The following is a 16,356-nucleotide window of genomic DNA, read 5'->3' on the forward strand; positions in this document are numbered from 1 at the left end:
GGTCAGGGTAGGTAAGACGGGCACCCCTTCTGCAGACCAAACCAATAGCGCTACGAGCAAGAAAAGTTAGGACCAGAATTGCCTTTCCCACTACACACCACCATTCAAGTCTGGTGAATTTGTGTTCAGTCGATAATCTTTTATTTTGATTTCTTTAAAACACTCATTTCATTGAAAACATCCATAATGTATTGTGCAAGCTTTTGTGTACAGCACTATAGAGTTAAAAACTCGCAATCACTTGTGGTACACTCATATGCCAACAGTGTTCATTTACGGCGGATTTGCTTTGTCTGCATCAAATTGTCCACAGCGAAAAATCGTGCTGAACTTCTGACATTGAGTTTGGGGTAAGACGGGCAACTATGAACCCAATGGGTCTGTAATGGTGAAAATATTTTTGTTGCTGTAGGAAAAAAGAAGCATTTCTAATAAGAATATGTTCGATTCCGATACTCACAGACATGTTAGCAATATTCCTTCGGCACAGTTTATTCTCGAATAATGAATGTGAAAAACGGTTCTACATGGCTTCTGAACTAGGGCCTATATAGGAGCATACGCCTTCTGCACGAATCTCGTATACTGCCATTTCCGAAGCACTTGAGACCAACGAGCGACTGTATAAATGCGGCTAATCTCGGGCATTTGTTGCGAGCTGCGCTGATCGGTGAAAGAAGCTGGCCGTCTTGCCCTACCCATGTGACCGTCTTACCCCATGGGGTGGGGTAAGACGGGTTTTTGCAAGGTTTTGCAAAAATAGCTGCAGTTTATTTGTTGAATCAGGTCTAAGTCTCATCTTCTGGCAAATGAAAGTAAAATGTCTGAAAAAGGTTTTCACCCAGTTTCCCGTTTCTATGATGTTTCTAACCGGCCGAAAAATGGCTCCAAAGTTAAGGTGCCCGTCTTACCCCACTTTCCCCTATTGGATGCAGTTTGAGCTCAGGAACACGATGGTGCTATTTATATTGGCGTATGATGTCAAATACGTGGTGAAAAATTGATTTGAAAAATTAATAATTGTGATTTTTTGCAATAATGCGTATAACTTGGCCATTTTTGAAGATATTTAGCTAAAACTTGCTAGAGTTAGTCATAATAACGCGTTCTATCACATATATTCCGGTTTTTTTTTCGAAAAGTCAAAAACTTTTTGAAAAAAAAATCAACATGTAAATTTTGAATTTTATTATATAAAATTTTCGATTTTTTTTTAAATTTCGAAAATCCGAGATAGCAGTTTGATGGCGCAGTCTATTCTGAGTCCTCTCATGCAAAGAAATTGGATCTGGCTTAAAAACTGAGCCCTTGGAAGCGATTGCCGTGGTTCAATGTTTTGCGTCAAAATCGGCCGAACATGACGTCACTCTGACGTCATTTCCGGCCGACCTATGGTAGCTACGAAGTTCAAATTTTAACACATGGTGTCAAATTGATGCAGCCGAAGGTACTGAAAGTTTGGCGTCGATACGTCAAGCGGTTTGGAAGTTATTGCAGAAAAACGGGAGGAGGGGCTATGAATAGCCCCCCCCCCGTGGGGCGCGGGTTAAAGGGACACTCCCACCTTAACATTAGTTTTGAGTTGAGATAGCCAAATTGGTGGCCATGGCCTGCAAATACCGGTTTGGGCACTCACAACATCGAAAAATGCTTTAATTCGAAGATATGGAATTTTAAACTTGCAGTTTTCGGATTCTAAGGGGCTAATGCATTGGAATGCCCCCTTAGAATTTGTGACGTCAGCGGAGATCTAACGATTTTTAAATCTTAGACTAAAACCATCGTTAACACGTGGTGGTATACGCTGCTTTGCGCGGAACGTCTGCCGCACTTTAAGGCTGCCAAATTATTGCTTCCAAATAAAGTCGCTAGTAACAGGGGAGATCCCAAAAAGTAAACAAAAGTAAAAGCCTAATATCTTGAAAACCAGTGAATATTTTTCGGTGAAATTTGGTAGATATTCGTTTTCGCTCTTTCTGAACCAAGGGACATCACTTTCATGCCAATTCATTAACTTTTTTGAAGGTGGGAGCCAGGGAGGGTCCCTTTAAATTGATAAAAAAATTGAGTTTTAAATTATACGTCATCAATTTTGAACAGTTTTTCTCGCTATAACCTGGCCAAAAAAAGAGTATCTATCTAAAATGTAGTATGCGAATAGAAGTCGGCCTAGGGGCTATCACAAATATTCCGTTTTTTTTTCGAAAATCGAAAAACTTTTTGGATTTTCTGGCTATTTTATTAAAAAAAAAATCGGGGGTCAAAATTCAAAATTTCATAATTTCGAGATAGCGGTTAAGCAGTCGGTAATTCTACACCTTTTATGTCTTAAACGTTTTTCTGAATCTTCAAAGCCATAGGCCTGACAGCTCTTGAAGCTTCTTTTATGGTCGAAAATGGCAGAACATGACGTCACTCTGACGTCATTTATCATAGCCTTTGGAAAAAATTGGTCACAATGTGTAACATTGATGCCGGGGAGGGTACGGATAGTTTGGTGACGATCGGCGCAGCCGTTCTGGAGATATATCGGAAAGACTGGAGAGGGGGCAAAAAAAAATAGCGCCCCTCCCACCAGGGCGCGGGTTAATTTTGTTAGATGTGTTTGGATCAAGTCTTTAACATTCCGTCCCGTAAGTCAGTTCAAACTTTGAAGGGCATTGGACTTGGACTTCCGATGGTTTTACTTGCTCGGTCGCTCGATATCGAGACTCCTGACGAGGGTAGTCGCAGTTGGGGGCAGATGCCAAAGTCAGTTGAAGTCAGTTGAATTGCATGGACGTTCTTGTCTTGCTATGATACAGACGCTACACTTACCTACCATTCCAACGGTTATGATTCAACCCGAAGTTGCCCGATCGGACGGTAGGGGTTTGGGCCTACGCAATAAGCTGGGCTTGGCGTGGGCTCCGGCCAAGGCTATATAAGAGCTCGGGCTCTGTCATCAATCCATGTGAAAAATTCAGCCATTTTTTAACTGTCCTTTTGGAGATTTGATCCGCTTGACCTGTGTGATAACAGCGTTAATGTCGAGGGGTTTACCCGCTGACTAAACGCCTACCTACCGTGTGTCATGCATAGGTCATGCCATGTCATGCATGCCACATCATGCCATGCACTCAGTACATGGCATGAGTGGATGACATGTAATGAGACCACCTTTGACCTATAGGCTACCTCCCTTGCGCTCTTTTTTTAATTTAAATATGGAATTGTTGTACTGGGACATGGTAAATATTCAGAAACGAATTATTCGACACCAGTAATATGTATATGATCGGTAGCTTTCGGGGGCTGCTGCCTCCTTCATCAGCCTGCTTTTTAAAAAGCAGGCTGATGAAGGAGGCAGCAGCCCCCGAAAGCTACCGATCATATACATATTACTGGTGTCGAATAATTCGTTTCTGAATACTCCCTTGCGCTCGCAGGAACCTCCGAAGATGGCTCCGGCCGTCAAAGAGAAGCACCTGCGCGAGATGCGCGCCCACCTGAAGGCGGAGCTCGGCGGCGCGATGCGCGACTGTGGCTACCCTGAGAACGTGGGCGACTACCGCGGCGACGACGAGCTGGGCACCTTCGTCTCAGAGGTCAAGGGCATCTTCTCGGCCGGCCTGCAGACAGAGATCGGCCGCGTCATGGATGAGGAGGCGAGTTTGATACTGCTGGGGAAGAGTTAGGCACGGGGTCTTGTGCGCTGACTCGGTGGGGGGGGGGGGGGGCTGTTGCTAGGGAATGCCAGTGTAATCTAGCGGCATAAGGAAATGGCATCGTCATATCTTAGCCGTGTACCTGACAAGTTGCTGAGATTACGAGGAGAGGAGACACGCAAACTCCGTTTTTGTTAGTTCCGAGCGGCGGCGTGGTGACCGGACAGACCGCCGGTGGTCGACTCCAGAGGACACGCCGGTAACCGCAGCTGTCAGTTTCGTCAGCAACTCGGGCCATAAAAATGCGCCGCTGTGCACTCTGCAGGAAGCCTTTTTGTGGAGGTGTCACGAACTCCCGATGACAAAAGCTCAGCTTGAATAACCGGCTTTAGCATGAGCTTTTCCCTGTTGTCATGGGCTTTCACTTGTTTTTTTTTTTTCATTTTATTATCAGCCGATGCATTTGCTGATACCTACAATATATCATGTCGTCTCATCTGTGGAAACGGTCTTGTTAGCTACCATTCACTACCCTGATATAAATCGAAGTTTATTGTAATATTGGTTCAATCTGTGGAGTTCCTTCCTCCTACATGTCCCCCTTTTAACCAATTGATCTAACCCGAGTCAACCTCCACCGATTTCCGCTTCGCTGCACTGAGCTGTGCTGATAAGCTGACCCAGCTGACCTGTGCGGTGCCCTTTGCTGTGCTGTGCTGATCTGTGCCGAGCTGTGCTGACGCGATCAAACGTCACGCCCCCACACAGAAGGTGCAGTCGGCCAAGGTGCGGAAGGAGCGCGACGAGTTCCGCGACCGGGGCTCGGACGAGGCCGACACCACCGACACCGACGACGAGGAGGAGCTGGGCAAGCGGAAGAAGAAGCGCACCCGGCTGCGTCCCAGCGACGTGGCCGGCCGCGCGCTGCTCACGGTGCTCGCCAAAGACCCGGCGCAGTCGGCCGAGCTGCCCAACAGGTGCGCCCGGCGGAGACGGGCTGTCGATTGTCTCATGTGTATAAGGAAACACGAGAAAAGGATTTGTACAGGGGATGGAGGGGTTGGAGCCAGTGCACGGCTCACTAGCTAAATAACAGTACAATTGTCATTTTTATCTGGACTGAGTGAAACAGTCCCGCCTCATCTTCCCGCAGACTGAATGACCAGTTCCACAGCCCCTCAATGTTCCTTTAACCGAGGCGACGATACCCAATCACCTCCCTTCCGGCCCAATGAACAGTCCCGCCGCCTCTCCGGCAGACTGAAGGGCCAGTTCCCGCTGCTGTCTCGCCCGTTGCGTCGGCACGTGTGGCTGACAGAGCTCCTCTCCAGCGAGAACAAGCGCCACGTCAGCGTGGAGGAGGCAGAGCCCCAGCTGATGGCAGCCTTCAAACAGACCCTGACCAAGAGGACCAAGGAACAGAAGGGTCAGAGGGCGAACCGCAGCCCGCAGTGGAAGCTCATCGATAACGTCCTTATCGAGGCAAGTCAGCGGAGAAATCCTAGTCAGGAAGGGTAGATTCTGGGTATTACAAGTTAAATGGGCAATTAAATGACGTTACGTAACGTACTGAGTGCTTTGAGATTTCATCAAGTAAGTTGCAACCTACGTTAAGCTGCCTGACATTTGTCAGATAATTATGACACATGCATTTCCATGCTCTAAGGTTTAGAAAAGGTCAAACAGGCAAGTTAAAAAAGACGCGTTGGCATTTCGCCTAGGTAGACTTGTTTTCCATATCGCCCCTAACTACATTTACCGTGCCTATGGTTGTCCACGTAAAATACCTACCAGATTTTTGCGCGATTGAATCTCACCTTTCTCTAGCCGAATCTAATAATTTATCGGTGAAAGCTAATTGTTTCATGCCAGATCAAAGCTGAATCCGGCTGGCTCGAGAGTCGGCCTGACCTGTTGTCCATTATACATAGATAAGTTATATATAGGTAGCATCAGGTCATTACGTTGGTGCATGACGGCGTCCCAGGCAGTCGTACTTTAGTTTGCGGTGGCGACTCACATGACTTTTGCGGCTTCGCGGTCCTTGCAGACGTGACCGTGACCCGTCTTTACCGATACCCGTCTTTTTCCTGACCATGCAATTGCTTGTGCATTAATAGAAAAAAGATCAGACATCAGATGTCACTTCCGTGTCTGCATAACTGGCTCAGATGCAAGCTCAGTCAGATTATGTACATAAGTATTCAATTTGATTACATTAGGGGAAGTTGGGCAAAGGTCGGACACTTTTGCTTTAGAGGCCATTTGCTCAGTAACTATTCAGTATTCAGGTTCGGTGACCTGCAAATAGTACCCTTGTTGGTACCATGTGTGACCTTCATAATTACCGCGAAATAAAGGAGTTGGCTTGAAATGCGAAAGTAGAAGACGCGGAAACTTTGGGTGATGTCAGATGTCCGAAAGTACCCCACCCATGGGGTGATGTCGGGCAGAGGGTGGGGCAGCTTCGGACTGTCGGCAGCCCTCTCGTTACGTCACAGTTTCATTCAGGTACAATGTGCTCTCAATATACCCGATGTCAAAACGTCACACATGTTCAATAACGCCACTTTCACCGATATGGGAGACGAAATCTGGCACTGGGAACTCCCCGTCCTATTACGAAATATCTAGGTACCTATTTAAAAATGCATTCATTTAGGTTATAGTTATAGGTACTTACAGTTTTAGACGTGCAGCTTACCATTTAACGATCATTTACCATTTTCGTGCCATTTACCATCTGATGTGTAGCTTACAGACATTCCGAAGCATCCCCACTTCCAACTGCCCGAAGCATCCTATCACGATTCACGTCCGGATAGCATGTGAAATGGCGATTCGTAAACAGACGTGAATTCTCAAGCCCGTAACAGCCAAGTTAAATTTACAACCAACAGCCTAGCAATACCAAGATAAGGCAAGACAAACAGTCGTAGCTCAACAGGTACAGGACACTACGATAACATGTTAAAATTACATCACCTTTTCAAAAAAAAAAAACGGCAAACGCACCTCGCCTTCAAGCGCCCCGCCGCCCGCAAACCTTGCCTTGACCTGGCCGCTGTATGGCGCCAACTGTCGGCCTACTGAACGCGGCGAAACACACCGCTGCTGCTGCTGCTATCTCTTAGTGTTTTCGAGGAATTTGACTTGCCCGGACTATCCTGCCGTCCAAAACATACCCACTCTCCCTCCCCTATACGCTTAGTTAATGAGACAATTTATTTATTTTCTTGGGATGGGGTGGGGTATAGGGGCTCAGACTTCAAGTATGCATATATCGAACTCAGTCATCAGTGGCGTGGGTATAGGGATTTTAATGCCCGCATTATAACTAGATGCCGGCAGCGCTCTTGCGTTGCCTTGGGCCAGAATTGGAGGAACGGTACTGAGGGCACACACCGGGCAAAACCACCGAAACCCAGACTGAGCTTGGACTGAACCATAGACCCCTTGTTTAAAGGGACCCTCCCACCTTAACATTAGTTTTGAGTTGAGATAGCCAAATTGGTGGCCATGGCCTGCAAATACCGGTTTGGGCACTCACAACATCGAAAAATGCTTTAATTCGAAGATATGGAATTTCAAACTTGCAGTTTTCGGATTCTAAGGGGCTAATGCATTGGAATGCCCCCTTAGAATTTGTGACGTCAGCGGAGATCTAACGATTTTTAAATCTTAGACTAAAACCATCGTTAACACGTGGTGGTATACGCTGCTTTGCGCGCAACGTCTGCCGCACTTTAAGGCTGCCAAATTATTGCTTCTAAATAAAGTCGCTAGTAACAGGGGAGATCCCAAAAAGTAAACAAAAGTAAAAGCCTAATATCTTGAAAACCAGTGAATATTTTTCGGTGAAATTTGGTAGATATTCGTTTTCGCTCTTTCTGAACCAAGGGACATCTCTTTCATGCCAATTCATTAACTTTTTTGAAGGTGGGAGGGTCCCTTTAAAGGGGTCTATGACTGAACCTGAAACCAACCGAAACATCCCAAAAATGCTTGAAAGCACGCGAGATTGGTGTGGATATCTACCTACAGTAAGATATGAATTAACTGCACGTGCATAGTTCATGTTCCAGGCACCCCAGTGCAGTCATTTTCATGACACCCTGTAGCGTGTGTCTAGCTCTATCAGTGTACCGACTTTTGTGTCGCTAGCTCGACGTTTCCTGGGATCAGAGGATCCCTCGTCAAAACCGTTATCCGCCCCCCGCACGCGCAGCTTGCACCCCTCGGATATTATCTCGCCGGAATGTCATGACTCAATGTATTCTTCATGACCTGCAAGTTTTGAACCAGTTAGAGCTGTCGTTTACCCTGCAGGCGTGGCAACGTACGAAGGAGTGCAATCGGCTTGCACGTGCATAGCTCATGCACCACATAGTTTATTTCAACCAAATGTGCACTATTTTGGAGGCCTTGCCTGGGACTACCATTGAACCGATTTTGAGGTTGATAGCTCAAAATTTCTTTGTGCCAGAGGACCTCACGTCAAAACGGTTTTCCGCCCCCAGCACGTGCAGCCTGCACCCCTCGTAGACGGTGACCCCCCTGGAAACTGGTTCAAGGTGTTACCGATGTGTCCCGCCAGTGTGGCTTTGTCCGTGACCTCAGGTTGACCTGTAGCCTTGACAAAAAATTCGTGTCACCGAAACTTTGAAGCGGAATAGCGTGTGCCACGAATCACTGAGCGAACCGACGCCAGCACCAAAAGTTTACCTCGCCGGAGACGAGTCGAACGGTACCACTTTGGTCCCGATCGGTCCACCCATTTTGACTCCAGGGCCCAATCTTATAAAGGTTGTGCTACCAAATGGCGTACTATCATTCCACCCCACTCTATTTACGGCACCCTATTCACGCAATCATTCTTAGGTGTCGTTTCTATCCGCTGGGACTGAGAGCGTGAGATGATGTTTTTCGTACTCCAGCGTAGATACGTATTTCGGACCGGTTTCAGTGCATTCCAGCATCATCATCAGCGATAAAATCACATAAAACAAACACTTATCGTTTCACTTACATCGTTAACAATTCGAATTCGCATTAACATCATAGTTCGTGACACATTTTTCAAATCTTCCTTGAAAAGCGATACACGACAAAAGTACATCACATGCATAACACTTTGGTGTACTCCATACAAGAATGAGCGCCTACTGTTTGTACTAAGTAACTACATAGAGGGGTACTGCTGAGAACTTATTATTCAGAGCAGGTTTGTTCTCATGAATGTGCAAAGATTCCAGCAGCCGTAGGTCAACCTCTATACTACTTCTGGCAATGATAGTAAAATCAGCGATGGTTACAGGTGAATCACAGGTCTGTTTGTGATCGCGTATAGAAGACTGTCTGGGAGTTAAAGCCATTTCTCCAGTTCGGTCAGAAACCCCAAGGTGTTGCGCTACTCTGGTTTTAAGTCGGACATGGGTGGAACCGATGTACGCCTCCCCACACGAGGAGCAACAATATTTATAGACAACACCAGAGCGGCAGGCCTTGGGGACTCTATCCTTGAAATGGAAAAATGAGCCGACAGTTAATGTGTTACGGAGAACAATTCTGGGGTCAAGGTACGGATAATAGTTAGACAGTAGATCAACCATTTCTTTTTGCATACCCAGGGACTGTTCACCAAAGTAGGGAAGTACAAAATATCTTTTGAGTTTTGGCACGTTGAAGAGGGGTAGCGTGTTTGAGTATTTCTGGTTTAAGAAATTCTTGCTGCACAAGTTGACAAGGTAGGCGGGAAACCCATTGTTTCTAAAGAAGGTTTTTAGAAAGCTTAATTCGTTATCGAACAACTTATAGTTCGAGCAGAGCGTGAAAGCTCGGAAGATGGAAGACTTAATCACTGAGAACTTGACAGTCTTTGGAATACTACTGAAGAAACTGAGACCTAGACCAGTGAACGATGGTTTACGGTATACAGAGGTACTCAAGCGTGACCCATCCTTAGAGATATTGACATCCAAGAAAGCAAGTGTTCCGTTTTTCTCTACTTCTTTCGTGAACTTTATTTTCGGGTGACGTCCGTTGAGATAATGAAGGAAACTATCTATATGTGATTGGTCATTAAAAACTAAGAAACAGTCGTCAACATACCGTCGAAAGTACTTTGGACGAAACTCTACGGGACAGTCATCTAGCCACTTTTTCTCGTGAAAACAAAGAAAGATGTTCGCAAAAGTCGGGCCCAACGGTAGCCCCATTCCGACGCCGTCATCCTGTTTGTATAGTTTGCTGTCGAACAAGAAGTAAGAGTTTAGCACTGCTAGTTCTAAGATGGAACGGAACAGCTCTTTGGTGAAGCCCGCTACAGTATTTGTGCCAGAGAACAGTGATTGAATGCATATTTCTATAGTTTCCTTTACGGGTATATTTGTAAAGAGGCTCTCGATGTCAAAACTAGCCATGACGCCATTGGGAGGCATTTCAAAGTTTTGCAGGTCATTGACAAAGCTGTAACTATTTTTGATAGTAAACTGATCCTCAGTCAGACATGAAAGCATCGGTACTAAATACTTTGCAAGTTTGTACGTAGGGGTTCCACAGGCAGCAAAGATTGGACGAATAGGGACCATAAGCTTATGGATCTTTGGAAGCCCATAAAGAATACCTGGTGTCGATCCCGAAGTGTAAAGTTCATTGTAAGTTTCACTCGAAATCACTGCCAACTTCTTGAGCTTCACGAGCAGTCTGTTAATCTTGTCTTCGACTCTGAGTAAGACTTTGTGTAGAGGTTCTTTAATGCTTTGCTTTAAATGCTTATGCTTTGAAAAGTTAGTACGCTCAATATCAGGACTCAGCCTGCCCGGTAATGTCAAGTTTGAAGATGTGAAGCAAAGAATACGCACGATTGCATATAAATACTATCATGGTTTTAAGCCTTCTAAGGTATTTTCGCCGGTGTTTTCAAAAAGTGACGTGAAACTACTGAAAGAATTTGCGTCTGACGAGTCCATAGTGGTAACAAGACCAGATAAAGGGAGAGGCGTGGTCATCTTAAACAAGGATGACTATCAGAAAAAGGTGAAAAATGTTCTTTCAGATCGCTCCAAGTTCACCTTGATTAAAGAACCTCTACACAAAGTCTTACTCAGAGTCGAAGACAAGATTAACAGACTGCTCGTGAAGCTCAAGAAGTTGGCAGTGATTTCGAGTGAAACTTACAATGAACTTTACACTTCGGGATCGACACCAGGTATTCTTTATGGGCTTCCAAAGATCCATAAGCTTATGGTCCCTATTCGTCCAATCTTTGCTGCCTGTGGAACCCCTACGTACAAACTTGCGAAGTATTTAGTACCGATGCTTTCATGTCTGACTGAGGATCAGTTTACTATCAAAAATAGTTACAGCTTTGTCAATGACCTGCAAAACTTTGAAATGCCTCCCAATGGCGTCATGGCTAGTTTTGACATCGAGAGCCTCTTTACAAATATACCCGTAAAGGAAACTATAGAAATATGCATTCAATCACTGTTCTCTGGCACAAATACTGTAGCGGGCTTCACCAAAGAGCTGTTCCGTTCCATCTTAGAACTAGCAGTGCTAAACTCTTACTTCTTGTTCGACAGCAAACTATACAAACAGGATGACGGCGTCGGAATGGGGCTACCGTTGGGCCCGACTTTTGCGAACATCTTTCTTTGTTTTCACGAGAAAAAGTGGCTAGATGACTGTCCCGTAGAGTTTAAAGTACTTTCGACGGTATGTTGACGACTGTTTCTTAGTTTTTAATGACCAATCACATATCGATAGTTTCCTTCATTATCTCAACGGACGTCACCCGAAAATAAAGTTCACGAAAGAAGTAGAGAAAAACGGAACACTTGCTTTCTTGGATGTCAATATCTCTAAGGATGGGTCACGCTTGAGTACCTCTGTATACCGTAAACCATCGTTCACTGGTCTAGGTCTCAGTTTCTTCAGTAGTATTCCAAAGACTGTCAAGTTCTCAGTGATTAAGTCTTCCATCTTCCGAGCTTTCACGCTCTGCTCGAACTATAAGTTGTTCGATAACGAATTAAGCTTTCTAAAAACCTTCTTTAGAAACAATGGGTTTCCCGCCTACCTTGTCAACTTGTGCATCAAGAATTTCTTAAACCAGAAATACTCAAACACGCTACCCCTCTTCAACGTGCCAAAACTCAAAAGATATTTTGTACTTCCCTACTTTGGTGAACAGTCCCTGGGTATGCAAAAAGAAATGGTTGATCTACTGTCTAACTATTATCCGTACCTTGACCCCAGAATTGTTCTCCGTAACACATTAACTGTCGGCTCATTTTTCCATTTCAAGGATAGAGTCCCCAAGGCCTGCCGCTCTGGTGTTGTCTATAAATATTGTTGCTCCTCGTGTGGGGAGGCGTACATCGGTTCCACCCATGTCCGACTTAAAACCAGAGTAGCGCAACACCTTGGGGTTTCTGACCGAACTGGAGAAATGGCTTTAACTCCCAGACAGTCTTCTATACGCGATCACAAACAGACCTGTGATTCACCTGTAACCATCGCTGATTTTACTATCATTGCCAGAAGTAGTATAGAGGTTGACCTACGGCTGCTGGAATCTTTGCACATTCATGAGAACAAACCTGCTCTGAATAATAAGTTCTCAGCAGTACCCCTCTATGTAGTTACTTAGTACAAACAGTAGGCGCTCATTCTTGTATGGAGTACACCAAAGTGTTATGCATGTGATGTACTTTTGTCGTGTATCGCTTTTCAAGGAAGATTTGAAAAATGTGTCACGAACTATGATGTTAATGCGAATTCGAATTGTTAACGATGTAAGTGAAACGATAAGTGTTTGTTTTATGTGATTTTATCGCTGATGATGATGCTGGAATGCACTGAAACCGGTCCGAAATACGTATATACAAATGATTACTGCTACAAGCATTCTATTACTACGATTTCCAGCGTAGATGGGTAGCCATACGGCTTCCACGGTTGACAGTGATGACATCAGTCATCTTCTGCAAGCTCGTTAAAGATTTGGGCTATACGGGGATTCGAACCCCGGACCTTTGGAATAGCGCTCCAATGCTCTACCTCTGAGCTATGTAGACCAAGTACTTTTAACGTATAGCCCAACGTATAACGTACATATACGTATAGCCCAAATCTTTAACGAGCTTGCAAAAGATGACTGATGTCATCACTGTCAACCGTGGGAGCCGTATGGCTACCCATAGACATAGACATAGACATTTATTTCGCTCAAGATCCGACAATTTCGGGTTTTCACTTGCGCACGTCCGGTTGGTAAAATTGCACTAAAAATAGGATAACACATGTACCACACACCAACATCCATCCACATAAAATTGGAGACACATGCATACACGCATGGCTACGCTGGAGTACGAAAAACATCATCTCACGCTCTCAGTCCCTGCGGATAAAAACGACACCTAAGAATGATCCGCATAAAACTTGGCAGAAAGCTCGTTAAAAGTACTTGGTCTATATAGCTCAGAGGTAGAGCATTGGAGCGCTAATCCAAAGGTCCGGGGTTCGAATCCCCGTATAGCCCAAATCTTTAACGAGCTTGCAAAAGATGACTGATGTCATCACTGTCAACCGTGGAAGCCGTATGGCTACCCAATCTACGCTGGAGTACGAAAAACATCATCTCACATATTCACGCAATCTTATAAAGAGAATAGTATGGTAATTCTATTCACGCCATTTTGCCCACAGTACAAATCAACGCCAGCAGGAAACACGCAACGTGATTGGTCAATGTCTTGTCGCCGTCGCTTTTGGAAATTATGCGTACTGTTTGCGAACAGCAAAAGTTATGTGTTTTAATTTTTATGGGGCATTTATTTCTTTTAGAGACACACATATGTGTAATGAATAAGTTATTTATGGAAAACGTGATAGCAAACTATGGAAAACACAAACATGCTTGAATAATTCTCCTGAAAAGTGGATTGCCGACCAAAAAAAATTCAGCGAGGGCATTCTCGCGCTCAGAAATTCGAGTGAATAAAGTGTTTCTTCTACTTATCATTTGCATTTATTTGCTGTTAAGGCATTGCAATAAATTTGTTAAAGAATTATTTAAATGGTCATTTAATTATAGCTCGGCTACTGTTTCAGTAATTTAAGTAGTGCCGTTGACAATGAAGCTCCTACAATTTGAGCATCAGGATACGTACATTAACTGGATCAATGGGGTTGGGAACTCGATTTTTTAAGAATGTATAGAAATGATCAAACTGTTTTCGCAGAATTTATGCTGCATACAATTTCCTCACAAAATCAATATGCTGAGAGAAATGGGGGAAGACAGATAGAAAACATGTTTTTTAAGGTTCTTGAAAAAGACGCTCTTGATGCTGTTACGTCACATGTCAGCTTCTGCGGTTGACAAATAACGGCGCATCTGGCGCACCAACGATTACATGTTATTTCTATGTGTGAAAAAGGTTGTTTGCTTCATTCTGCCATCCGCGCTGTTTTTAGCTTTAAATTATGCTAAATCATTCACGGATGAAAGGTTCAGTGTCAAAAATTGATGCTCTGCCGTGTACTGTTCCCATTTAACATTGAGCGCGTGGTAAACATTTTGTGTACCTCGAATTTTCAAATGAAAAACATGATGAGTCGGAAGATGCTGAAGGGCAAAAGCTCTTTCTAATACGTAATTGGCCTAATTTACAATTAAAATGTTAACCTTTCTCGTATCTTATTAATAGTTTCTTTTTTCTTTTTCATAAAAATAACTAAAGGTGTTGAGTGTCAAGGTAATTTCTATCTACCGTGCCTTAACTTACCAGCAAAAGCAACCTATCTACGCCCTACGGTGGCAAGGGAGACTGTGAAAGAAGCGTAAGATGGATTCTAAACAATTATTTTGTGATATACTGAAGGGCAAAGTGCAGAGAAAACCGTACAAGTCCTGTTTTTTGCCAGGCTGTTGCAGTAGCACTTATGAAACTCAGAAAACGATCTTCGTTTATGTCCCGAACAACATCACCCTGAGGAGATGATCGTCTGCAATAGCAAGAAGAGCTGATGCAAGTACTTTGAAATCCACTATCAAGTCGGTGATATTGTTGTAATGATCACTGTGAGGTGAGATATTTTGTGCAAGGGCTGAGTGTAATGCCCAGGAGATGACCTCCATTCGCCCCCTGACCGGTCAGGGTTATAAAATTTGAGTGAATGGCGGTCCGTTTGGGGTTCAGATGTCAATTGAATTTTGTTACTGTCAAACAATACATGTTATGCTGGCAGCGAATGTGTGTAACGTCGGTTTTCGAAACAGAAGTTAGAACTGTAACGGCAGAGTGCTTGCTGGTCTCATCGTAAGTAGGTATTGTAACAGTATTGTAAGCATTATCAATATTGTAAGTATTGTGAGCATTGATGTATGGTAGATATCACCCCACATGATCTCGCCCTCAGGCCTCAGATAACCCTCTCCGGTGTCCCTGTCAGGAGAAGTAAAGTAATCTTGCCTGTCAGTAAATGGCACCTGGATCATTACAGATAAGATAATTTGTCATAATTCTTAAAGAATTGGGCGGTTTTGACTCGTTTACTCGAGGCAGGTCGCATTTCAATATTTTTTCATAGCCTTGCAATGTAAGGGTCACGACTCTGACCTAACCTCAGGTCACAGATAAAAAATTCTGAGATATACAAACGACACATACTGCAGGTACTGTTTTGAAGACTTGATGAGAGGAAATAACTTCGTGAAAAACTCAAGCTCTGACGTGATTGCAAACTTTTCTGAGGTGGGGTCAACAAACCCGCTCTGGTTACCTGACCTGACCTGACCCGGCATTTTTTTTTTTTTTTTTTTTTTTTTGCTGAGATGTGCGCAATGAGCATTTAGGAAGTCACCAAATATGAGCTGAATGTCTCGCGACGTTTGACAATTGTACAAGAAAATCCTGAAAAGCCTCCCCCGTCCGAAATAGGGTTAATGTGTATATGAAGAGTTGCAGATGCTAAACATACCCAGATCTAAGACTGCAGTTCCCAGCGCCGCTGCAACGTTTTTAAAACAAACATACATATAACATACAAACATGTTTATTTGCATCTGTTTTGGATAATAGCAACTCATGGCGCCATCACCCGCGAGAACTGTTAGGATTTGAGGTATATTTTTATTTAGGCCATTAGTTTGGCTGTAATGTTTATTAATATTAGTTGGGCGGAGTTTGGTAGTTTTTTTTTAACTTGTGGTATGTTGTGCTGGCTGATTGCGGGTTGTTCAAACCTTTCAAATGTAAGGACGTTATTGATCTCAACCCTACCCATACACTACCCTCTGGACATTTTCCAAGCCCACAAGCATCACGACGCCGAGATGGAATGTAGCCGGGAAATCACCCTCGCCATCTGCTCTAGAGCTAATCGGTGTGGGGCGGCGTGTGGGGCGCCGCTTAGCCTATGGGGGTGCAATTCTAGTGGATGGGGGACGGGGGTGCACTTGCACCCCTTTCATATGGAAGTTACTTCCCTGATTACAGCTCCCCGTATTGCACCTAATCAGGGAACGGCCAGCAAACGAAGGAACTATTTCTGGATGACAGGCGAATAGCCGCTCACGCAAGGAGCGGAGCTCCGCCAAGTCCAAAGTGGCCAACAAAGCAGAAACAGAGGCAGCATCACATCTTCCATCAAAGAACTGGTTTCTGGCTTGGAAGATGAGCTCCATCTTTGCATC

At 44.4% G+C, this 16,356-nt stretch overlaps 1 protein-coding gene across 1 annotated transcript in view; it reads left to right on the top strand.

Moving 5' to 3' along the window:
* Nucleotides 1–16,356, top strand: part of LOC122365761 — a 120,088-nt gene that overhangs the window by 37,454 nt on the left and 66,278 nt on the right. The window contains exons 3-5 of the mRNA XM_043337250.1: nt 3,429–3,647; nt 4,416–4,624; nt 4,907–5,129. Coding sequence (XP_043193185.1) covers nt 3,429–3,647; nt 4,416–4,624; nt 4,907–5,129 — 651 coding nt within the window. The remainder of the gene's footprint in view (nt 1–3,428; nt 3,648–4,415; nt 4,625–4,906; nt 5,130–16,356) is intronic.

The sequence above is a fragment of the Amphibalanus amphitrite genome, unplaced genomic scaffold, assembly GCF_019059575.1.
Source record: "Amphibalanus amphitrite isolate SeventyFive unplaced genomic scaffold, NRLGWU_Aamphi_draft 000761F_arrow, whole genome shotgun sequence".
NCBI lineage: Eukaryota > Metazoa > Arthropoda > Thecostraca > Balanomorpha > Balanidae > Amphibalanus > Amphibalanus amphitrite.